General features: G+C 39.6%; 2 protein-coding genes across 2 annotated transcripts; one reads left to right on the forward strand and one right to left on the reverse strand.

Annotated features, from left to right (window-relative positions):
- The first annotated feature begins 13,231 nt into the window (after positions 1-13,231).
- On the forward strand, positions 13,232-18,216 carry LOC307120882 (CD48 antigen-like). The gene is made up of 6 exons (XM_079808103.1): positions 13,232-13,570; positions 14,383-14,703; positions 14,784-15,083; positions 15,170-15,277; positions 15,375-15,463; positions 16,868-18,216. Exons 1-6 carry the CDS (start codon positions 13,510-13,512, stop codon positions 16,913-16,915), a joined length of 927 nt encoding a protein of 308 aa, XP_079664229.1. The 5' UTR covers positions 13,232-13,509; the 3' UTR covers positions 16,916-18,216.
- LOC307120885 (CD48 antigen-like) lies at positions 16,967-24,172 on the reverse strand. The gene is made up of 4 exons (XM_079808107.1): positions 23,926-24,172; positions 23,453-23,773; positions 23,073-23,372; positions 16,967-18,176 (listed from the first exon to the last, which is right to left on the reverse strand). The coding sequence occupies exons 1-4, from the start codon at positions 23,972-23,974 to the stop codon at positions 18,040-18,042; spliced, it is 807 nt and encodes a 268-aa protein (XP_079664233.1). The 5' UTR covers positions 23,975-24,172; the 3' UTR covers positions 16,967-18,039.
- Between the last annotated feature and the right edge of the window lie 1,381 nt (positions 24,173-25,553).

Here is a 25,553-nt window from a genome sequence, read left to right on the forward strand (position 1 = left end):
AATACTTAAATCGATATGTCATCCTCAATAAACCTGTCTCCAGCGTGTTGCCTCCGATCATTCTAATATTGCACTTTAATAATTATTTAATCAACATCATCCTCAATAAACCCGTCTCCAGCATGTTGCCTCCGGTCCCTCGAATATTCTGATCTATTATGACCTCTGACCTGTAAAACTGCCAGAATAATAATAATAATACGCTGTTTGTTAATTGGCCAGAGGAGAACTGGCACCCCGACTGAGCCTGGTTTCTCCCAAGGTTTATTTTTCTCCATTCTGCTCCTGATGGGGTTTTGGTTTCCTTGCCACTGTTGCCTCTGGCTTGGCGTGCTCAGTTGGGGACACTCAATTTTTCAACTAAACATCGAAATACATCTAAATAATAAACTAAATTAACCATTTAAACTAAATTACTGATCAAATTATTGATCTAAAGCCCACACTGTCACTGTATGATACTTGAAATTTTTCCAGAATGGCTATACAGCTGAATAAAATTATGCTGCATTATTTTCCTGTTTAACACTGTAAAGCTGCTTTGAAACAATCTACATTGTTAAAAGCGCTATATAAATAAAGTTGACTTGACTTGACTTGACTTGACTTTTATGATGGATGGATGCACTTTTATGATGGATAGATGCAGTTTTATGATGGACAGATGCACTTTTATGATGGACAGATGCACTTTTATGATGGATGGATGCACTTTTATGATGGATGGATGCACTTTTATGATGACAGATGCACTTTTATGATGGATGGATGGATGCACTTTTATGATGGATGGATGGATGCACTTTTATGATGATAGATGCACTTTTATTGACTTCATTCACTGTCATTATAAAGCTTGGAAGAGTCAGGACATTATTAATATAACTCTGATTGTGTTAGTCAGAAAGAAGAATGTCACACACACCTAGGATGAGCTGAGGGAGAGGAAATCATGGGGGCATTTTCATTTTTGACTTCTGTTTTCTTGCAGAACGCTACTGTAATAGATCACATAGTAAAGTCAAGTGTTTAACACGTAGCATCATTTTTTGTTTTAACTGGGGACATGAACATCCATGAGAGACTTCATAAATGTCTTGATAGTCTGGTTATCTACAGCGTGTGTCCAAGTGTTGCTTCAGCACAACAGCATTACAACTTCCTGCTTATTAGCCATTATGTTAAACTAATGTAAACATTTACTTATGGGATTAATCATAAAAAAGGTTTTAATTAATTAATAAATAAATACAACTTTTAATTCAGTAGATTTTTTGTACATTAGCAAGATTTCTGTCCTATTCATTATGAAGAAATAACATCTAATGACCACAAGGTGGCGGAAACGTTTTAAAATATTGAAACTTCGACGTGAAGACCGTCAGGCTCTGGACGAGGCGCATCCAAGAGATGGCGGGGGTGTTTTCGACGGTGGCGGGAAACTACAGAGCGTTTTCCCGGGTTTCCAAGATTAGAACAGCCCCTTAGCTGATCTTACTGTACGTGAAAAAGTAAAATCTCCCATATTGTGAAACATGGTGTACATTTATACAGCTCCTACATCATATACATTAGTATTATGATTCACCTATAAAATGGTTTGATCTGAGGCAACGCCCCAGTAACGGCTTTTCTGCTCATGATGAGAACTTGAAGGACTCAGTGATAAACAAACTATGGACTATCGACACTAGGTGTCAGAGTTTATTCAGATTAATCATATTTTAAATGGCTGAATATATTGGTAAACTATATTTGGATAGACTATAAAGAAATAAGTGTTAGTCAAGATAGCCTGAGTAGCCTATGTTAAAGTGTTAAAGTGACAGTTCACTCCAAAACTAAAGTTAAATTAAAGTAATCGTTTACTCACCACAGCATGTGTTTCCAAACCTGTATGGCATTATTTCCTCTGTGGAACGTAAATGAAATTATGAAAAATGGCTTAGTGTTTTCGTTTGTTTGTTTGTTTCCATACAGGGAAAGTCAATCGGGACATTCTTCAGTCAAGTCACCTTCATTTATAAAGCGCTTTTTACAATATAGATAGTTTCATCGCATCTTTACAGTGATAGCAGGAGATTAACGGAAGAGAGATTGTTTTGGCTGTACATCAGCTCTAGAAAAGTTATTGTCACGCTAAAGTCAGTTTTTGATTGATTAATTTCTGTTGTAAAAATTAGTTATTTACTTTGGGGCGACTTACACGACACCATTTTTAACTAAAATAGAAAACTTTGAATGCGTTCTGGACATTCATTTGCACGGCAACTGTTTGGTGGCTATAGAACGCAAACTTTGAAATAGTTTTGAAACGATACCGTCTTTGTGTAAAGCGAATCTGTGAGAACGCTGACAGCATGCACGTAAGCATCACGTGTTTAGTATGTAGGCAAGACTAGTATGTATATGAGTACGCATGTGCTCGTGTTTGAGTACGTATGTGCTCGTGTTTGAGTATGCGTTTGAGTACGTATGTGCGCATTTAAGTACGCGTTTGAGTACGTATGTGTGCATTTGAGTATGTATGTGCTCGTGTTTGAGTATGCGTTTGAGTACGTATGTGTGCGTTTGAGTAAGCATGTGCTCGTGTTTGAGTATGCATTAGAGTACGTATGTGTGTATTTGAGTACGTATGTGTGCGTTTGAGTAAGCATGTGCTCGTGTTTGAGTATGCATTAGAGTACGTATGTGTGTATTTGAGTACGTATGTGCTCGTGTTTGAGTATGCATTTGAGTACGTATGTGTGCATATGAGTACGTATGTGCTCGTGTTTGAGTACTCATTTGAGTACGTATGTGTGGATTTGAGTACGTATGTGTGCATTTGAGTACGTATGTGCTCGTATTTGAGTATGCGTTTGAGTACGTATGTGTGCATTTGAGTACGTATGTGCTCGTGTTTGAGTATGCGTTTGAGTACGTATGTGTGCGTTTGAGTACGTATGTGCTCGTATTTGAGTATGCGTTTGAGTACGTATGTGTGCATTTGAGTACGTATGTGCTCGTGTTTGAGTATGCATTTGAGTACGTATGTGTGCGTTTGAGTACGTATGTGTGCATTTGAGTACGTATGTGTGCGTTTGAGTACGTATGTGCTCGTGTTTGAGTATGCATTTGAGTACGTATGTGTGTATTTGAGTACGTATGTGTGCATTTGAGTACGTATGTGTGCATTTGAGTACGGATGTGCTCGTGTTTGAGTATGCGTTTGAGTACGGATGTGTGTGTTTGAGTACGGATGTGCTCGTGTTTGAGTATGCATTTGAGTACGTATGTGTGCATTTGAGTACGGATGTGTGCATTTGAGTACGTATGTGCTCGTGTTTGAGTATGCGTTTGAGTACGGATGTGTGTGTTTGAGTACGGATGTGCTCGTGTTTGAGTATGCATTTGAGTACGTATGTGTGCATTTGAGTACGTATGTGTGCATTTGAGTACGTATGTGTGCATTTGAGTACGTATGTGTGCATTTGAGTACGTATGTGCTCGTGTTTGAGTATGCGTTTGAGTACGTATGTGTGCGTTTGAGTACGTATGTGTGCATTTGAGTACGTATGTGTGCATTTATGTGTGCATTTGAGTACGTATGTGTGCATTTGAGTACGTATGTGCTCGTGTTTGAGTACGTATGTGTGCATTTGAGTACGTATGTGTGCGTTTGAGTACGTATGTGCTCGTGTTTGAGTATGCATTTGAGTACGTATGTGTGCATTTGAGTACGTATGTGTGCATTTGAGTACGTATGTGCTCGTGTTTGAGTATGCGTTTGAGTACGGATGTGTGCGTTTGAGTACGCATGTGCTCGTGTTTGAGTATGCATTTGAGTACGTATGTGTGCATTTGAGTACGGATGTGCTCGTGTTTGAGTATGCATTTGAGTATGTATGTGCTCGTGTTTGAGTATGCATTTGAGTACGTATGTGCTCGTGTTTGAGTATGCATTTGAGTACGTATGTGTGCGTTTGAGTACGTATGTGTGCATTTAAGTACGTATGTGCTCGTGTTTGAGTATGCGTTTGAGTACGTATGTGTGCGTTTGAGTAAGCATGTGCTCGTGTTTGAGTATGCATTTGAGTACGTATGTGTGTATTTGAGTACGTATGTGTGCATTTGAGTACGTATGTGTGTATTTGAGTACGTATGTGCTTGTGTTTGAGTATGCGTTTGAGTACGTATGTGTGCATTTGAGTACGTATGTGTGTATTTGAGTACGTATGTGCTTGTGTTTGAGTATGCATTTGAGTACGTATGTGTGTATTTGAGTACGTATGTGTGCATTTGAGTACGTATGTGCTTGTGTTTGAGTATGCGTTTGAGTACGGATGTGTGTGTTTGAGTACGCATGTGCTCGTGTTTGAGTATGCATTTGAGTACGTATGTGTGCATTTGAGTACGGATATGCTCCTGTTTGAGTATGCATTTGAGTACGTATGTGTGCATTTGAGTACGGATGTGCTCGTGTTTGAGTACTCATTTGAGTACGTATGTGTGCATTTGAGTACGTATGTGTGCATTTGAGTACGTATGTGTGCATTTGAGTACGTATGTGTGCATTTGAGTACGTATGTGTGCGTTTGAGTACGTATGTGCTCGTGTTTGAGTACGCGTTTGAGTACGTATGTGTGCATTTGAGTACGGATATGCTCGTGTTTGAGTATGCATTTGAGTACGTATGTGTGTATTTGAGTACGTATGTGTGCATTTGAGTACGTATGTGTGCATTTGAGTACGGATGTGCTCGTGTTTGAGTATGCATTTGAGTATGTATGTGTGCATTTGAGTATGTATGTGCTCCTGTTTGAGTAAGCATGTGCTCGTGTTTGAGTATGCATTTGAGTATGTATGTGTGCATTTGAGTATGTATGTGCTCCTGTTTGAGTACTCATTTGAGTACGTATGTGTGCATTTGAGTACGTATGTGTGCATTTGAGTACGTATGTGCTCGTGTTTGAGTATGCGTTTGAGTACGGATGTGTGTGTTTGAGTACGTATGTGTGCGTTTGAGTACGTATGTGTGCATTTGAGTACGGATGTGTGCATTTGAGTACGTATGTGCTCGTGTTTTGAGTATGCGTTTGAGTACGGATGTGTGTGTTTGAGTACGGATGTGCTCGTGTTTGAGTATGCATTTGAGTACGTATGTGTGCGTTTGAGTACGTATGTGTGCGTTTGAGTACGTATGTGTGCATTTGAGTACGTATGTGTGCATTTGAGTATGTATGTGCTCGTGTTTGAGTATGCGTTTGAGTACGTATGTGTGCATTTGAGTACGTATGTGTGCATTTGAGTACGTATGTGCTCGTGTTTGAGTATGCGTTTGAGTACGGATGTGTGTGTTTGAGTACGTATGTGTGCGTTTGAGTACGTATGTGTGCATTTGAGTACGGATGTGTGCATTTGAGTACGTATGTGCTCGTGTTTTGAGTATGCGTTTGAGTACGGATGTGTGTGTTTGAGTACGGATGTGCTCGTGTTTGAGTATGCATTTGAGTACGTATGTGTGCGTTTGAGTACGTATGTGTGCGTTTGAGTACGTATGTGTGCATTTGAGTACGTATGTGTGCATTTGAGTATGTATGTGTGCATTTGAGTACGTATGTGTGCGTTTGAGTACGTATGTGTGCGTTTGGGATGAGTTGGTCGTGTCTATCGCAGGTCCACCATCTGATCCGGATCCGGCTGACTGCAGTAAACCTCTGGATAAACAGAGAGACTAGCGAGTACATCAGGTGTTATGGGAAGTGTTCCCGGATCCGGCTGACCTAGTTAATGCAGCCTAACAATAATTTCATTGAAAAAGTGTTTTATGTGTATGCCACAGTAAAGAGATGTGTTGTTAGTTTAGATTTAAACTGACAGAGTGTGTCTGCATCCCGAACAATGTTAGGAAGACTGTTCCAGAGTTCAGGTGCTCTTTTTTTGATCGCCTTTTTTCATATCATATATTTTCGTAATTATCATAAATTAGGTATCATTCGAAAGCTTACGAACTCAAAATTTATCCTGTGGAAACCGTTTTGAAATTAGACGTTGCGTTACCATGGAAACTGTACTTTAAATTCTTCTAGGGGGCTCCTCCCCCTAGTGGGCGGAGTCATGTTTCATATCACAACATTTATTTTAACGACTTTATAACCAAAATCTTTTCTAATCTTGACACGTATCGTCGGAAAGGTCTGAGTCTCAAGGTTCCATATTTGGTGACCGTTTTGTGATGGAAGTGACATTTGGACGGAAATTTGCAGGAAAAAAAACAATCAACGGAATGTGAATGACACCCGGTGGCTGTTTTTGGTACAGCGCCCTAAACAACTTTTTTAACTTTTGTGATATCAACTTCAAATTTGGAACACAACTTGGTTAGACATATGGCTTTGATTCTATAGTAATTTTAGATTACATTTTTTTTGTAAAATATATATTTTATATTAAATAAAATTATTTTTACTTTACAGTAATTTTAAACTTCCATAATTTTTTCATACTTTCATATTTTGAATTGCTTTGACTTCAGCAATAATCTGTCGAGTGTCTATATTAGGTCTATATTCCAGAGTATTCTTGAATTACAGCCCTTTAAGTTTGTATAGTGCATTTTCATGTGTATTCGCAAAAAGGCGGGTAACAGTTAAAGGTGGTCTTTTGCCTAGTTTGTAGGGCAGCATATTAGGGAAACATTCTTCTAAATATCTTCTTTTGTGTTCAGCAGAACAAAGAAACTCATACAGGTTTGGAACAACTTGAGGGTGAGTAAATAATGACAGAACTTTCATTTTGGGGTGAAAATTTGGGTAAAATGTATGCAATGTTTAATACACACAGGTTTGGAATGACATGAGGGTGACAACTTTAATATTGTCCTTTCAAATTCTGTTCTTTTCTTCATTCTGTGTAGCTTGAGGTTTTCCGGCATGTGTCAGAAGCCTTCGGCTGCTTACTGTAATTTCAGACTTTTTTTTTTTTTTCCATGGAAATTCCCCCAGCTCCATCTTCCCCTGTGTTTAGGAGATAAACACCGCCCAGAAGTCTAGACGGGAGGGGAAGGGTGGAGAAAGACAACAGATCGCTTCTGAATGTGTGTGCTGGGAATCAGCTGTCTGTGTTTTACCTATCCCTCGGCTGAAGGTGTGTCTTCTTTGAACAGAAGCCTTAAGTCAATATTTGTAGAGGAAAGGACAAACATGGTCGACTGCACTCCACTGTGACACGAAGCTGGTCTTTTTTAAGCACTCTTCGCTTCACATGGTCTGCCTTGAGACCTCTGACACAGGATGTGGTTTGGTAAGAGTGAAACGGTGACAGACCAAGATATGAAGCGTTTATAGATCTGCGCCTCACACTAATATTCTGCTTCAGCAGTGCGGATGACGTCTAACAGACAGATCCGTTAGAGAATGGGGAAGTGGAATATTTGATTTGGATGATTTGTAAGCAAAACCTCCATTACATAATACGCTCCGGTGTGGCAGAGCATTCAGGGAATCCCACTTTTTAAGCCACTCAAACTAAACCCAAAAGATGTGACAGATCGAGTTACAGTATAAACACTGAGCTCCTCCCTTCCATCAGCCAGGCCCACATCCTCTGAGCTCATCATGAGGAATGAGTGTGGAGACGCTGAATGCAAAAACCCCCTGTCCTTTGTGTTTTGTGTGATGTTGATATATCAGATAACACTGGCCATCTGGGAGCTGGAACATGGCAACCATAGCTCGAGCTGATACGCAAAACAGGTCAAACACGGAAGCTCGTCCTCTGTGTGTTTAGTGTTTGAATCATAGTGATGACTAAACAAAGGACATTCTGAAAGACAAGAGTTCACTACACAAATATTACATTCCCAATAGCCGTCCAAACACATCTAAAGCTAAATTTAACCCAGGAAATGATCCCAAACCCTTGTTGACTCATCACACGTCTCGTACGTTATTCAGCCGAAATCGTCAAATTGAAGGTTATTTCGTCTGGAGGTGGGATCCTCTGTATATGGAGATGCTGAATGGAAGCCCAGCTCAGAGTAAATTTTGTACAGAACGCTATCTCTCTGATCTACAGGAAACGGTGGCCTACCAGAACCCAAAGTGTGAAAAGATGAGTGAACTGAGGGCTTTTATGAAATTCAGCTCATATTTGCCTGTAAATAACATACAGTTTTGAGATTTCAAAAAGTTTTATTTACACTTTAAGCGCGATATGCAACGCTAGCGAGTCATGTGATTAAGAACTGCTTATAAAGCAAACATATTTACAGTACACAGATTCATCTGAACCAGAACAGCTGTGCGTGACATAAAGAGGGATGATTATTAAAGGGTTAATTCACCCAAAAATGTAAATTGTGTCATTAATGACTGAGCCTCATGTGGTTGGACACCCGTCAGACCTCCGTTCATCTTCAGACACAAATGAAGATATTTTAGTGTAAATCTGATGCTCTGAAAGGCCTCCATTGACTCAACTTTACACTCTCAAGACCCTTAAAAGACACTAAAGACTAAAGTTACAAAGTCCATCTCACTACAGCGGCTCTACAATAACTTTATGAAGACGAGAATAGTTTCTGTGCGCAAAAAACCCCTAAATAACGACTTATATAGTGATGACGATTTCAAAACACGGCCTCATGAAGCTTCGAAGCGTTATGAATCAGTGAGTCGATTCAGCAGTTCAGAGCGTTATGAATCAGTGATTCGATTCAGCGGTTCAGAGCGTTATGAATCAGTGAGTTGATTCATGATTCGGATCGCGTGTCAAACTGCTGAAATTTGGCGATTCAAACTGCTGAATCGACTCACTGATTCATAACGCTCCAAACCGCTGAATCGACTCGCTGACTCATAACGCTCCAAACCGCTGAATCGACTCACTGATTCATAACGCTCTGAACCGGTGAATCGACTCACTGATTCATAACGCTCCAAACCACTGAATCGACTCACTGATTCATAACGCTCCAAACCGCTGAATCGACTCACTGATTCATAACGCTCCAAACCGCTGAATCGACTCACTGATTCATAACGCTCCAAACCACTGAATCGACTCACTGATTCATAACGCTCCAAACCGCTGAATCGACTCACTGATTCATAACGCTCCAAACCGCTGAATCGACTCACTGATTCATAACGCTCTGAACTGCTGAATCGACTCACTGATTCATAACGCTCTGAACCGCTGAATCGACTCACTGATTCATAACGCTTCGAAGCTTCATGAGGCCGTGTTTTGAAATCGTCATCACTATATAAGTCGTTATTTAGGGTTTTTTTGCGCACAGAAACTATTCTCGTCTTCATAAAGTTATTGTAGAGCCGCTGTAGTGAGATGGACTTTGTAACTTTAGTCTTTAGTGTCTTTTAAGGGTCTTGAGAGTGTAAAGTTGAGCCAATGGAGGCCTTTCAGAGCATCAGATTTACACTAAAATATCTTCATTTGTGTCTGAAGATGAACGGAGGTCTGACGGGTGTCCAACCACATGAGGCTCAGTCATTAATGACACAATTTACATTTTTGGGTGAACTATCCCTTTAAAGGTGGAGTCCCACCCTCTCTTCAGAGCGTCTCCAAAGACACGTGTAACTGAGGTCAGTGTGTGTAAAAGCGCTAGTGACTGACTCTAGGGGTTGCAGCCTTTATCTCCTGTTAGAGCATCCGGCTCTCATGCGGGTGGACCCGGGTTCGAGCCCCGCTTGGAGAGGGCGGTTTGAACAGGAGGGGTTACACACACCTTCTTCAGAACACATGAACACACACAGCAGAGTCTGCAAAGTGTCATGAGGGACGATGTTAAACTACCACATGTCTCAAAGCTAGTGGTGTAACGATATATCGCGATATAAAAATGCGACGATATTAAACCAAGGGTGTCCAAACTCAGACCTGGAGGGCTTCTGTCCTGCAGAGTTTAGCTCAACCCCAATTAAACACACCTGAACCAGCTCATCAAGGACACTAGGACTGTGTCAGACCTTGACTAGCTGGTTCTGGTGTGTTCTGATAATAATACACTAATAATAATATTATTTTAATAATAATAAAAAAGTACACATACTAAAAACCTTGGGTTAAAACACCCCAAGTTGGGTTGAAAATGGACTAACCCAGCAATTGGGTTGTTTTAACTCAAAGATTGGGTTGGAAAGATTGGGTTGTTTAAACTCAAAGGTTGGGTTGTTTTAACCCAGCAATTGGGTTGTTTTAACTTAAAGATTGGGTTGTTTAAACTCAAAGATTTGGTTGGAAAGATTGGGTTGTTTTAACTCAAAGTTTGGGTTGTTTTAACTCAAAGATTGGGTTGTTTTAACTCACAGATTGGTTGCTTTAGCCCAGCAATTGGGTTGTTTTAACCCAGCAATTGGGTTGTTTTAACTAAAAGATTGGGTTGTTTTAACCCAGCAATTGGGTTGTTTTAACTAAAAGATTGGGTTGTTTTAACTAAAAGATTGGGTTGTTTTAACTCAAAGATGGGGTTGTTTTAACCCAGCAATTGGGTTGTTTTAACTCACAGATTGGGTTGTTTTAACCCAACAATTGGGTTGTTTTAACTCACAGATTGGGTTGTTTTAACCCAACAATTGGGTTGTTTTAACTCAAAGATTGGTTGCTTTAGCCCAGCAATTGGGTTGATTTAACTCAAAGATTGGGTTGTTTTAACTTAAAGTTTGGTTTGTTTAAACTCAAAGATTGGGTTGTTTTAACTTAAAGATTGGGTTGTTTTAACTCAAATATTGGATTGTTTAAACTCAAAGATTGGGTTGTTTTAACTCAAAGATTGGGTTGTTTTAACTTAAAGTTTGGTTTGTTTAAACTCAAAGATTGGGTTGTTTTAACTTAAAGATTGGGTTGTTTTAACTCAAATATTGGATTGTTTAAACTCAAAGATTGGGTTGTTTTAACTTAAAGATTGGTTTGTTTAAACTCAAAGATTGGGTTGGAAAGATTGGGTTGTTTTAACTTAAAGATTGGGTTGTTTTAACTCAAAGATTGGGTTGGAAAGATTGGGTTGTTTTAACTCAAATATTGGGTTGTTTTAACTCAACAATTGGGTTGTTTTAACTCAAAGATTGGGTTGTTTGAACTCAAAGATTGTGTTGTTTTAACCCAGCATTTGTTTTTTTTAGAGTGTTAAAAAGAGTCTTTATTTTGCCTTAAAATATCAGTATCATGATTTAAATCGAATGGTGACACGAGTGTATCGTTACATCTCAAAGCACACACGATTATTATGATAATCAGCGTGAACAACCACTCAATCAAACACCATTTTTAATCTTTCATAACACCGCAAACTTTGAGTTTATTATATTTAATTTTTTTACGAATGATATCCAAAACCTGGTGAACGTTTTCATTGCATTTTAAAATGCTATCTACACATATTTTGTTGTTTGCAACAACTTTTGGTGAGCGTAAAAGTTGCATCTCAACAGGAAGTGGTCACTCTGAACGTGACGTGCGAGACGCTTTAGCCACTGTCACCTGATCAGGGTCATGTTTGTGCTGATCTGATCATTTGTGTACGCTGTTGATTATTGTTTTCTCTAATCGTAAGGCCTGAGCTGTGAGAACGTCTGTGAACATCACAGATGATGGAGATCTGAGATGAGCGTTTGTGTAGTTGAGCGGAACAGAAGAGGAAGGGGCTGAAAACCGCACTGATCATTACTGTATGGTTTATCATCTCCTTTATACAGCTTGCACTGCACGTGCTTTAACCACACACATGCAGGAATTATGTTTAATGCTATTTTAGAATGAGCAAATAAAGTCCAATCAATGATCTGAACTTCATAGATTTTGCATATATAGTTTAATCAGTTTGCGCATCTCAATACATGTAATGTAATGTAATCACTTAATGTAATCTAGGTCAGTCGACTGTATCTATAAGTGTGGTTTGCACCAGTGGAACATGCAAGATGTGCACAATGAGCGTGTGCATGTGCGGGACTCGTGTAGGTGGATGAGGTGCTTTCGATGGCCTGACATCAATACTGCCTTATATCAGCTTTAAGAAGCTCAGGCAAATACTGACGCTTAAAGCACGAGATATTATCATAACGACAACCTGAGCTTTCTTTCTGGTCCAAGATGATCCAAATCCCAAAGACAGAAATCCCAAGATGTTAAATAGGTCATATTTATAATTCGAGGCAAGACAATTTTGCACATTTTCCTCAAAAACCTAGGCCTAAATCGCAAAATGGGCAGTGCAAAATAGGGGGGAGTGGGGTAAGTTGAGCCACCCCGTTAATCTTGGCAACTGTACACGTTTATTGTCATGTCAAGCAAATGTACCCAGGTCTAAAATATTTATGATCCATTTATTGGTGGTTTAGCAATATATTAAACCATGCAAATCATTCAGCCTGAATTGATAAACTAGCTAGTTTGATCCAAAATGGCCGCTATGGGGCAAAGTGAGCCAGATGCTGTGGGGTAAATTGAGCCAGCTTTTTAAATCCCCCCCACCGTGTAGTTGAGTTAAATCTCTGAAGTATGTAATTTCAATGTAATGTTCCACTGGTTTAGTTTCTCGTGTTCTTTATTTGATAGGAGCAGTGTAAGCACAGCAAACCCTTCCCTCATAATGACCAGAAGATGATAATCATATTTATCTTTCCACATGTCTCCATAATGGCCGAACATGTTCAACATTGCAGAGAAACTACCATGACAAGAACCGTCCGACTAACATGTTTATTAGTTTCTGCTGTATTACTAGTTTGTATTATATCTTATTTTACTCAAACTCAGTCTGTTTTTTGGGAAGGTTACAACTTTGGTGTCCAACATATTGTTTCAGAAATGCAAACAATTATTTCAGCTTCATTTGGTCAGTTTTGTGTTGTTAAATTAACTTTAAGAACAGAAATATGAGTATTTGTAAAAGGAAATGTGATTGTTGAAGGTGTTTTTAAAAGAGGTAAATTATCTTCACAACCTCACATTGGTTTGATTCAGATTCACTCCCTGATGGTGCAGAACTTACCCACTGACTCGGATCAACTTACCCCTAACCTGGGGTAAATTGAGCCGCAGGAACACATAGATTTTTTTAATAAGAAGCCATATTTTTCTAACCTTTTGCCATGGATGCATTCTGATCATTTACACTGATAGCAAACACCCTGACATAACTTTAGATACTTTAATTGTACGTCTGCCTTATTTTCTCTTATCTTGAAGACCACATACATTAGTACACACTGGCTCAACTTACCCCACTTTCTATAATGTGCCAGAAAAACCACTGTTCTGCCTGTAATAGTTAAAGGGCGGGACTAGAAACAGCGAGGTCGACTCACACGCTTTGCAAATGACTTATTTTCTTTATTTATTTTCGGCTTGGATGAGAAAAAGATTCTTAATGATCGATTAGATGTAGATTTTTAGACATTAGCCATGAGACCCGCATCCTCATATCCGTGTTCCTGTTCGTCCAGCGGATTCTGACCGCTCCTGTAAACCCATCATGAGGAATTCGGTTATCTTTACGACACAATGTTGAGGATTATTATTAGAAAAACGACGTGCTTGTGTGTTTTCCTATTGCTCATGGATGGTAAGTGTTTCTGTCAGTTCGTCAACAGAAAGATGACATGAAGGCGATGTGTTTAGTGACCGAGAACTAACGTTAAAAAGTGTAAATGTGCGCATTTCTGGGATATATTCAGTAGTTTATCTTCAAAACAATGTGTGTGTTGACAGATGAAAGTAGCTTAAGTGACCAGGATTGGGAATCTTTCTTCCCTAAGGGTGAACACGCTTTGCATTTGTGCAGAATCACCATTTTACCCCGATTTAAAGTAACCACGTTAACATAAAACATAACTATAACCCTGAACTATAACATTTCCAGGCCTAGCTAAAGAACTGCAATATCCAGAGGCTGTTTTTATTTAATGTGATAGTGTTTATATTCATAAGAAACTGATAACAAATGTTTACTCAGAGCGAGTGCTAGTATACTGTAAAAAACTGATGAGTAATGAGTAAAATCCTGTTTGTAATGTTACCTTACCGTATACAATCAAAAAGAACATGTTTTACTGAATAATATTATTTTAAAAAACTATGAATTTCCATATAATTTATTGGCTTATATAGTTAATGTGTTATTTTAGTAGTGTGTCTTACCATGAGTAGCACATTTCAGGTTGGCGTATTATCATTATACAATTTATTTATTGTAAATAAAATATAGTTTTTTCCCCTTTATATATATATATATATATAAATTACACCTTTTGGATAATTTGAATTATTAGTAGTACTTGCTGTTACTATTAGTAAATAATAATAATACTAAATCGCTCTTATTTGTAAGCCTCTTTCATTACAGTGACTATAATTAAGTTTCTTTGTGTGTTTCAGGAGTGTGTGGTGATGAAGTGAAGTCAGTGTGTGTGACTGAGGGAGATTCTGTCACGCTAAAAGCTGATGTTACTGGAATAGAGAGTAAAGATCAGATCCTGTGGACGTTTGGACCTAATGAAACTCGTATCGCTGAAATATATAAGCAGGACATTGATATGTTTAACAGTAATGAGATATTTGGAGACAGACTCCAGATGGACAGTCAGACTGGATCTCTGACCATCACAAACATCAGATTTAAACACACTGGAGTTTATAAACTAGAGATGCGCAGAACCAGTGGGAAATCGCACAAGACATTCAATGTGACTGTCTATGGTGAGACAAACATGATTTATGATAATATAAGCATTTCCATTCTCATGTCTGAGTTTGCTCACATTAAACATGTTTTCCAGCTCCTCTACCCGTTCCTGTCCTCACCAGTAACTCTTCAGAGTGTCCTTCATCATCCTCATCCTCAGAGTCCAGATGTTTAGTGGTGTGTTCAGCTGGGAATGTGAGTCATGTGACTCTCTCCTGGCACACAGGACACAGTTTATTGTCCAGCATCAGTGTGTCTGATCTCAGCCTCAGTCTCTCTCTACCTCTGGAGGTGGAATATGAGGATAAGAACGCCTACAGCTGTGTGCTCAACAATCCCATCACCAACCACACCACACATCTGGACAACAGTCGACTCTGTCACACATGTGCAGGTACGTCTACACTGTAATGAGCAGTTATTTCAGTTTTTGTTTCAAATTATACCAACAACCTACAGTTTTCCTTCTTTTTATTCCAGGTCACAATAATAAAAGGTTTTATGGTGCATTGATACCTGCTGTACTTCTGGCTATGCTTGCGATTATGATGTACTGTCTCAGGAAACGCAAGCGATCAAGAACAAAAGGCAAGTCTTAACTGGAGCTGATGCAACAAGCATATCTGTGTTCATTCGTTTATGATTTATTTTTAATTGATACCCCTCCTCTCCACTTATTTTGAAGACTCTCCGCATGAGGGTGAAGCAGTTCAGACGGACCTTGCGGAGGTAGATTACGCCGAAACAACGTTTGTACCAAATGTACAACACAAGGTATGTTCACGCTTACACTAGAGAGAAAAAGCACATTTTAAAAGCGTGGCATGCAGAGAAAATATTAATCAGAACTCAATGCTCTTTCTTGTGGCTTCATCTTTTGATGCGATCAGAGGCGGACAAACTACACAACTCCATGACTTGAGTAAAAGTAAAAGTACTATTGGTTAAAAATTACTCCATTACAAGTGAAAGTTGTAAAGATAGATTTTTACTTAAGTAAAAGTACAGAAGTACTTGCTTTTAAAAGTAAAAGTAAACGCATTATTTTATTATCGTTGCATTGTTGTATGAATGCACTGCTCCATCATAGCATACCTTAAACTCATTTAAATACTTGCTTAAAAGTTACAAAGCTCTTATCAAAGTCAAAATCATACTAGAAAAGAAAAGTTTCTACATTGTGTTTATTTGACAGGATTATGTAAAAACATATTTCTGAAGTTAACATTATTAGCCCAACTACGTTTTTGCATGCTAACTAACATCATTGTGGAACATTAGCTATGTGTTAGCGCTGATTCACAAGGCTAAGGCAACTTGGCGGATAAATCTATCAAAATCATTTAACCAATCATACTTCATACCAGTGTTCATTTTGACAGCAAATTTGGATTTAGTTTTAGTCAGTCTTTTTTGACTATAATAAGATTTTAGTAGAATTAGTAGAACTAAACTTCAGCTCTTGTGTTCTGGCGTCTGAGAGGCAGCTTTCTGTGCACTTTCACACTTATCCACGTCTGCTCTTCTGAATTTTAACTTTTCAGTATGACTATATTTTCGCGCACTGCGTCTGGGAACTGCCGCCTTCTATTTTGCCATCAGTTGATTGGTGTTCAAAAAATACTTGGAAATCATTGAACTTCATGCAATCCTACAAGAGTGATCACTGATAGGCTGTCTGCAAAAAAACAAAAAAAAACGAATCACGTTTTAAAGAAGAAAAATCATCCAAGCCTATGACTTTCTACTTCGAGGGCCTTGATAGAAATGTAATGGAGTAAAAAGTATGATATTTGTCTTTCAAATGTAGTGAAGTAAAAGTCATAAGTTTCCAGAAAAAAATACTCCTCAAGGAAAGTACAGATACTCAAAAAGTGTACTTAAGTAAATGTACTCAGTTACTGTCCACCTCTGGATGCGATTACTCTGAAATTATCAATCATAGAGGAACAGAACATTATGGTTTTGAATTATAAATAATATGTGTCTATGCTTTAAAGGACATTTGGACCTGATTTATGTATTATGATTATATTTATACGCTGGTGTTTCACTCCACATATTTACATTTTATTTGCAAATGGATGTTTTATTTAATTCGAGGTTTGCTAAGCTCATCGTTTGTTATTCAGCATATTCACTGAGTGTGTGATGTCTTCCCTTCTATCTGTCCAACAGAAGCCTAAGGGGACAGAAGAGACGATATACTCCACCGTCACACACTGATCAGCTTCATCACACCCTAACATCTTAAAAACACCAGACGGAGCAGAGATTGACTCATTTCTCCTTTATTTGTCTTTTTTCATATCCATTTTGCATCTCAAAAGAAGATATTTTGGAAGAATTGTACCCCAGTTAGATTCATTGTATGGACAAAAACACCAAAATATCATCTTTTATGTTCCAAAGGAGAAAAAAGTCCCATGTTTGGAAGAACATGAGGTGAGTAAATGATGAGTAAACGCTCTCTTTGAGTTGATCATGTTGTGGCAGAACCAGCATGTCTGAATCAGAAAGGAAAACTGCTTTTAAACTGAAAGGACTGAACTCTTTTGCATATCCAATTTCACCTCTGGGAAATATATTATGCATGCAGACACAGCAAAATACACAAGGAGCACAAAAACAAATGACGTGTACAAGTTTAATGCAGTGTTCTTCTCACATCGGGCCTGGTTTGCTCTCTCTCAGCGTGTGTGTTGTGTGATGAAATAACTCGCTGTTATTTGGTTCCCTGGGGTGATTTTGCTTTGCTTCTATCGTTCCCGTAATCATTACCCGTCTTTCCTGTATCATAGCACAGCAAGTCATGACATGTCTCAACACACACACCAGCGCTTCACACACTCATCTGCTGAAAGCCGGCTCTGTGCTGTTGTGTTAAACCCTTGTCTTTTAGTTTTTTAAGCACATCATTTCATTATTATCAACATTTTTATATCCAATGCTCAAAGTTCCCGTAGCTTACTCGGGTTAAACGGGTGTGCATTAAACCACATCGGTGTACGGGTAAATAAAGCGTCATATTATCTTCTTGATATTAGTCAGTAAAAAATAATGCTCCTTTCATGCTACTAGACATGACTTTTGGAAATGCTGTTTTTTTACTTGCTTGTTTGTCCTCGTTTGTAAAATCCCACTGGCATGTTTTAAAAAGGGTCACTTTGTTAGATAGAACTGTTATATTTGCTGTGACACATTGCACTTCAGATGACGGTGTGCTAATTATTAAAGGAATTGTTGTTGTTTTTAGACTCCAAAGAAGCACATTTCAATATTCTAACGCCCATGAATTCAATTGAACAGTTATGAGTTATCGCCCTCTAGTGTCCACAGAAGAGAAGGCATCAGTGATGTTGTGATGGTCTTCTTCTTCTTCTTCTTCTTCTTCTGTATGTGATGTAAGAAACCAGTAGAGCCACAGCGCTGACGCCCACCACAGCAAAAACCAGCGCTGGGATCACACCCTCAGAATAACTGTAGACTGCAGGAGAGAGAAGAGGATCAGACCACTGTGTGGAAATAAAGAGAAATAAAACTGATCTTAATTCTGATTTTTAACTCTTAAAGGGTTAGTTCACCCAAAAATGTAAATTGTGTGATTAATGACTGAGCCTCATGTGGTTGGACACCCGTCAGACCTCCGTTCATCTTCAGACACAAATGAAGATATTTTAGTGTAAAGCTGATGCTGAGAAAGGCTTCAGATAGGCCTCCATTGGCATTCAGTACATTTACACTCACAAGACCCATAAAAGGCACTAAAAACGTCGTTACAAAGTCCATCTCACCACAGTGACTCTACAATAATCTTACGATGCGACGACAATAGTTTTTGTGCGAAAAAAAAATCTAAATAACACCTTTATCCAGCTTGTTCTTGTCTTCCGTGTGTGTCTCCACGACGCATGCGTGAGAATATGAGCAGATCCGGCGTTCGGACACATGACCCAGAAGAGATTTGTTTACGAGCAGAGGAAGACGCGCGTATCTCAGCTGTTGAATTCTACACTGATCGTGCTTTAGGTCTCGGCGTAGTTCTCAAAATGGGGCTAAAGTGGCATTTCATGGATTCCCGAACGCCGGATCTGCTCATATTCTCACGCATGCGTCGTGGAGACACACACGGAAGACAAGAACAAGTTGGATAAAGGCGTTATTTAGATTTTTTTTTCGCACAAAAACTATTGTCGTCGCATCGTAAGATTATTGTAGAGTCGCTGTGGTGAGATGGACTTTGTAACGACGTTTTTAGTGCCTTTTATGGGTCTTGTGAGTGTAAATGTACTGAATGCCAATGGAGGCCTATCTGAAGCCTTTCTCAGCATCAGCTTTACACTAAAATATCTTCATTTGTGTCTGAAGATGAACGGAGGTCTGACGGGTGTCCAACCACATGAGGCTCAGTCATTAATGACACAATTTACATTTTTGGGTGAATTAACCCTTTAACTCTTAATTGAGCGTTTTGGGTTGACCTGGAACGTTATTGCAGTCACATTGTGATTATGCTTCAACATTTGCTTTAGTGGTGGTACAAAACTAACCAAAATAAAGTTGAGAGATGTGCAGTCATTCCACAAAGATATTGATCCATCACTATATTGCTAGAAGTATTGAGCCGCCTCCACATCCCTGAGTTCAGGTGTTCAACCCCTTTTCATGGCCACAGGTGTATAAATCAGACGCTTCTACACACATTAGTGAGAGAATGGGCCGCTCTCATGAGCGTGTGTGTGTGTGTGTGTGTGTTTGCTTCTACACACATTAGTGAGAGAATGGGCCGCTCTCAGAAGCGTGGGGCCGTGATCGGTGGACACCTGTGCAATAAGGCCAATATTATACTAAATATTCCACACTCAACTGTTAGTGGGATTATAACACAGTGGAAGCGATTGGGAACAACAGCAACTCAGCCACAAAGGGTCATGCTGAGGGTCACAGAGCGGGGTCAGCACATGCTGAGGGTCACAGAGCGGGGTCAGCGCATGCTGAGGGTCACAGAGCGGGGTCAGCGCATGCTGAGGGTCACAGAGCGGGGTCAGCGCATGCTGAGGGTCACAGAGCTGGGTCAGCGCATGCTGAGGGTCACAGAGCGGGGTCAGCACATGCTGAGGGTCACAGAGCGGGGTCAGCGCATGCTGAGGGTCACAGAGCTGGGTCAGCACATGCTGAGGGTCACAGAGCGGGGTCAGCGCATGCTGAGGGTCACAGAGCGGGGTCAGCGCATGCTGAGGGTCACAGAGCGGGGTCAGCGCATGCTGAGGGTCACAGAGCAGGGTCAGCTCATGCTGAGGGTCACAGAGCGGGGTCAGCGTATGCTGAGGGTCACAGAGCGGGGTCAGCTCATGCTGAGGGTCACAGAGCAGGGTCAGCTCATGCTGAGGGTCACAGAGCGGGGTCAGCACATGCTGAGGGTCACAGAGCGGGGTCAGCTCATGCTGAGGGTCACAGAGCGGGGTCAGCTCATGCTTAGGGTCACAGAGTGGGGTCAGCTCATGCTGAGGGTCACAGAGCGGGGTCAGCACATGCTGAGGGTCACAGAGCGGGGTCAGCTCATGCTGAGGGTCACAGAGCGGGGTCAGCTCATGCTTAGGGTCACAGAGCGGGGTCAGCTCATGCTTAGGGTCACAGAGCGGGGTCAGCTCATGCTTAGGGTCACAGAGTGGGGTCAGCTCATGCTGAGGGTCACAGAGCGGGGTCAGCTCATGCTGAGGGTCACAGAGCGGGGTCAGCTCATGCTTAGGGTCACAGAGTGGGGTCAGCTCATGCTGAGGGTCACAGAGCGGGGTCAGCACATGCTGAGGGTCACAGAGCGGGGTCAGCTCATGCTGAGGGTCACAGAGCGGGGTCAGCTCATGCTGAGGGTCACAGAGCGGGGTCAGCTCATGCTTAGGGTCACAGAGTGGGGTCAGCTCATGCTGAGGGTCACAGAGCGGGGTCAGCACATGCTGAGGGTCACAGAGCGGGGTCAGCTCATGCTGAGGGTCACAGAGCGGGGTCAGCTCATGCTTAGGGTCACAGAGTGGGGTCAGCTCATGCTGAGGGTCAGAGCGGGGTCAGCGCATGCTGAGGGTCACAGAGCGGGGTCAGCGCATGCTGAGGGTCACAGAAGTCGCCAACTTTCTGCAGAGTCAAGAGCTCCAGACCTCCAAACTTCTGTGGCCTTCGGATGAGCTCAAGAACAGTGTGTAGAGCTTCATGGAATGGGTTTCCATGGCCGAGCAGCTCATCCAAGCCTTACATCACCAGTGCAGTGGGGTAAAGTGTGCCGCCACTGGACTCTAGAGCAGTGGAGACGTGTTCTCTGAGTGACCAATCACGCTTCTCCGTCTGACAATCCCATGGACGAGTCTGGCACTGCGTCCCAATTCGCATAATATCCGTACTAAATAGTATTCGATAAAAGAATTAGTTTATCCCAAATCATAGTATGTTGAAAAGAGTATTCCAAAGATTCCCGGATGGTCTACTATTTCCGGTCAGAAGTGCAGATTGATGCGCACTCTAACGGCTGATATTACCCACAACCCATTGCGAGATGGATGAGGATTTAATTAGAACTACAAATGCGGATAAAAAGTGTTAAAAAACTACAAACATGACGGTTATGCGAGTCTGACGGTTAAGTCGAGAGGGTTAGATAAAGGGGTTTGAGTGAGCTATTATCAGTATTTAACCTGAAAAAAAGATATTTATTCAGTGTTATCCTCATTATATTTCACCTGCAGCAGCATTGAGAACTTTTATAATGATACGTTTGGCTATTAACTTTTAAATGCATCATTATATTTAAACTGCAAACACATGAGAGGAGTCTCTGCATTAAAGACCCACGAATGGCAGATCAACGTGCGACTACATTTCTCTCCGAGATTAAACTGAATGTGGAGGATTTGAACTGTGACGATGATTGACAGGGCCGTTTAAACGGTGATGGGATGCACGTAACTAAGCAACAGAGTCCGTTAAAGATGACGAAGTAGTCCCAAAGCTTGCATACTCTTCTGCTACACACTCACAAGTATGTACTTTTTCTTCACAAAAAGAGTACATACTTTTAGGTCGTAGTATAAGTAGGCGAATTGGGCCGCAGCATGGGTTTAGCGCAAGAAAAAATTAATTTCAGCCTTAAGGCACACCTGTGCAATACTCATGCTGTCAAATCAGCATCTGGAAATGCCACATCTGTGCGGTGGACGAATTATCTCGGCAAAGGAGAAGTGCTCACTAACACAGATTTGAGAGAAATAGGCCTTTTGTGTACATAGAGAATGCTCATGAAAAATGAGGGCAAAAACAAAAGTGTTGCGTTTATAATTTTGTTCAGTGTAATAATAATATATCTTATTTTTCACTTCAGATTAATATTTAATGCACGTCATGTTGTTGATAACAAAGAATGGAATATTTTTCTTTCTCTTTGTATTTTTATATCAATAGATTATCCTATTCAAATCAATGTGAAAAACGAATTGTATCAAAAAGTAGTCAGATAAATAATAATGTAATGGATTATCCCTCTGGTGCTCTTGGTTTAGGGGTTGCATTGGTCGTCTTCACGGTCATAAGTGACCGGACACCTAATAATTAAACTTCCTCCACCCCAGTAAAACCAATACAATTTATTTGTCTTCAATAATATTTTTTCTTTTTAATTTTGTATTTTGAGATGATTTGATGGTATTTTTAAATATTTATGCAATAATTAGGGTATATTTTTGCCAAATGTAAATTTGTAAAAATGTAAAAAAAAAAAAAAAAAATTGAATTATTGCAGTTTTTAGGTTAAAATAGAGACTAGGCCTTCAAAATAAATTTTTTTGAAGGCAGATTAGCCCCTCTTTTGGAATTATTTAAGAAATCATAACCACTAGAGGTCTCTATGGAGAGGCTTGAGAATTCACTAGTTCTCTTTTGAACACATTTAATGATTTTTTTTAATGGATTTTAACATATATTTAAAAAATCTCAAAGACTGTTTATTATAAAGTTTTAGATTTTTTTATTGTTGTTAGAAATATAGATTTTTTTCTGTGAATTTGTGTTTTTGCCGATTTCCCATTCATTTCCTTTTTTTTTAACGACCAATTAGCATGCTCGAATCATGACCCTTAATTTTTTTGTGTGTTTACATACGTAATGCAAGAAAAGTCACCAAGTTTCTTATCATTCTGATGAAGCTGTGATTTTTAACATTTCAAAACAGAACATTTTCCGGTCAGAAATGACCGAAGAGCACGTTACTAACTGTAATTTTCGTCATGTAATTTGTAATTAGTAACAGATTACAATTTATAAGTAATCTACACAGCACTGCGGGACAGTCATTGTGTAGAAAATCCACATGATTTGTGTTCCACAGAATCTTTTTACATACCTTCACATGTGTGACAGAGTCGACTGTTGTCCAGATGTGTGGTGTGGTTGGTGATGGGATTGTTGAGCACACAGCTGTAGGCGTTCTTATCCTCATATTCCACCTCCAGAGGTAGAGAGAGACTGAGGCTGAGATCAGACACACTGATGCTGGACAATAAACTGTGTCCTGTGTGCCAGGAGAGAGTCACATGACTCACATTCCCAGCTGAACACACCACTAAACATCTGGACTCTGAGGATGAGGATGATGAAGGACACTCTGAAGAGTTACTGGTGATGACAGGAACGGGTAGAGGAGCTGGAAAACATGTTTAATGTGAGCAAACTCAGACATGAGAATGGAAATGCTTATATTATCATAAATCATGTTTGTCTCACCATAGACAGTCACATTGAATGTCTTGTGCGATTTCCCACTAGTTCTGCGGATCTCTAGTTTATAAACTCCAGTGTGTTCAGATCTGATGTTTGTGATGGTCAGAGATCCAGTCTGACTGTCCAGCTGGAGTCTGTCTCCAAATATCTTAAAACTGTCAAACATATCAATGTCCAGCTTATAGAGTTCAGCGATACGACTTTCATTAGGTCCAAACGTCCAGAGGATCTGATCTTTACTCTCTATTCCAGTAACATCAGCTTTTAGCGTGACAGAATCTCCCTCAGTCACACACACTGACTTCACTTCATCACCACACACTCCTGAAACACATTTAATTGCAGTATATCTTTGACTTCGGCTGAACCCACAGATCTGGAAGTCAACCCTTAAAAGTGAGCATATTTACCATTTTTGGGCACATCTCAAAAAAAAGAAAAGACATTAATCAAATAAGTAGCAATACACATCTTACCTTTCACAGAAACAAAGAGCAGGATTAACCGGCACATTAATATGAGCATCTTAGAAGAGTGACTGTGTTTCTGTGGTTTCACTTCACAAACAGAGCATGTGCTGAAGATTCAGCCAATGGCCGCTCATATTATACATGGGTGTTTAAATATAGTCCTACTGATAACCATCTTTTCAGAGTTTAGTCAAAGTGATTCATATACATTTAAAAACATAATTATTCACGGGTTTTGATATATAAATACTTAATATCTGACACTCCAGATAAGTGTAAAAAAAAAAAAAGGCACATGTATTTTTGTCGCTAACACAACATTATTAGCATTGTGGACAGAAGATAGCCTACGTGAGAGGTTTGTGAGTGTGTGCAGGTCGAAGAACATCATTGTGGTTAGAGCTACCTTCCGTTCACAAGACCACTTTCCACTTCATGCAAACAGTGTTAGAGACCTCTATCTATCATACTTATGATCCTCTGAGCTCTGTCTATCATACTTATGATCCACTGAGTTCTGATAGTCCTGGGGGTTTTGATTAGGGTGGAGTGGGGGAAACGTCCCCATTTGTTGTAAAACTAAAGTTAAATGTGTCTAAAATATAGTTTTCAATAATAATTACATAAATTACAAACCAAGTATGAAAAATATCCATGGGTTTTCATGTTAGCTATTAGATTTTTAACAAAAATTGTACTCGTTTTACCACAGGTGAGGTAAAATGCCCTCACTCTGACAAAGAAATTCGCTTTATTTACAGCTTGTACTCTGACTTAGCTGTAAATAAAGCGAATTTCTTTGTCAGAGTGAGGGCATTTTACCTCACCTGTGGTAAAACGAGTACAATTTTTGTTAAAAATCTAATAGCTAACATGAAAACCCATGGATATTTTTCATACTTGGTTTGTAATTTATGTAATTATTATTGAAAACTATATTTTAGCTTAAAATTAAAAAGATAAGCCAAAATAAATATGCAAATGTATTAATGAACCATGCTGAAAATCAACTTGAAAAAATTGCTAACTGGCTGGCTAGCTAGCGGATGCTAATGTGAGGTAATTTTTTAATATAAAGTCCAAATATTTTTATTCAACCACCTATATAGATTACATTTGATGGATAAACAAAGATTTTGAAGTTCAGAACATGTTAGTATTTATGATAGTGGGAAGCGATGCCCTCTGGAGGGCGTTTTACCTCACTGACGGTTTGGGGGAAATGTAATTCTGAAAATATTATGTTTTCCTTAAATGACAAGTAGCCTACCCACTATTGCTCTTCTTATATCATAACTGCGATGTTCTGCAAAACCCAAGCTTTAGAACACTTTTACTGTTAAAAATGATATCACTTAACGCGAAATACGTTTTTTACGTCACCATTGTTCTACATCACTCTGGTCAACGTAGTCCAAACCAACTACAAAAACGTATCCGTATTTTATCTAGTGGTTATTTGGGGAAAACAGTACGTTTAACAGTACCTAATACCCTAAAAACACGAATCTTTTGAGTCCGTTCATCAAAAAGATTCGTTTCCTGATTCGTTCAGTGTTCGTCTGTTAGCCACAGCTTCCGTCTATTTTCTCTGAGGCAGAAGCATGTGATCAAGTTTGATTTACAGTTACACG

Source organism: Gobio gobio (assembly GCF_949357685.1).
Source record: "Gobio gobio genome assembly, chromosome: 24".
NCBI classification, from domain to species: domain Eukaryota; kingdom Metazoa; phylum Chordata; class Actinopteri; order Cypriniformes; family Gobionidae; genus Gobio; species Gobio gobio.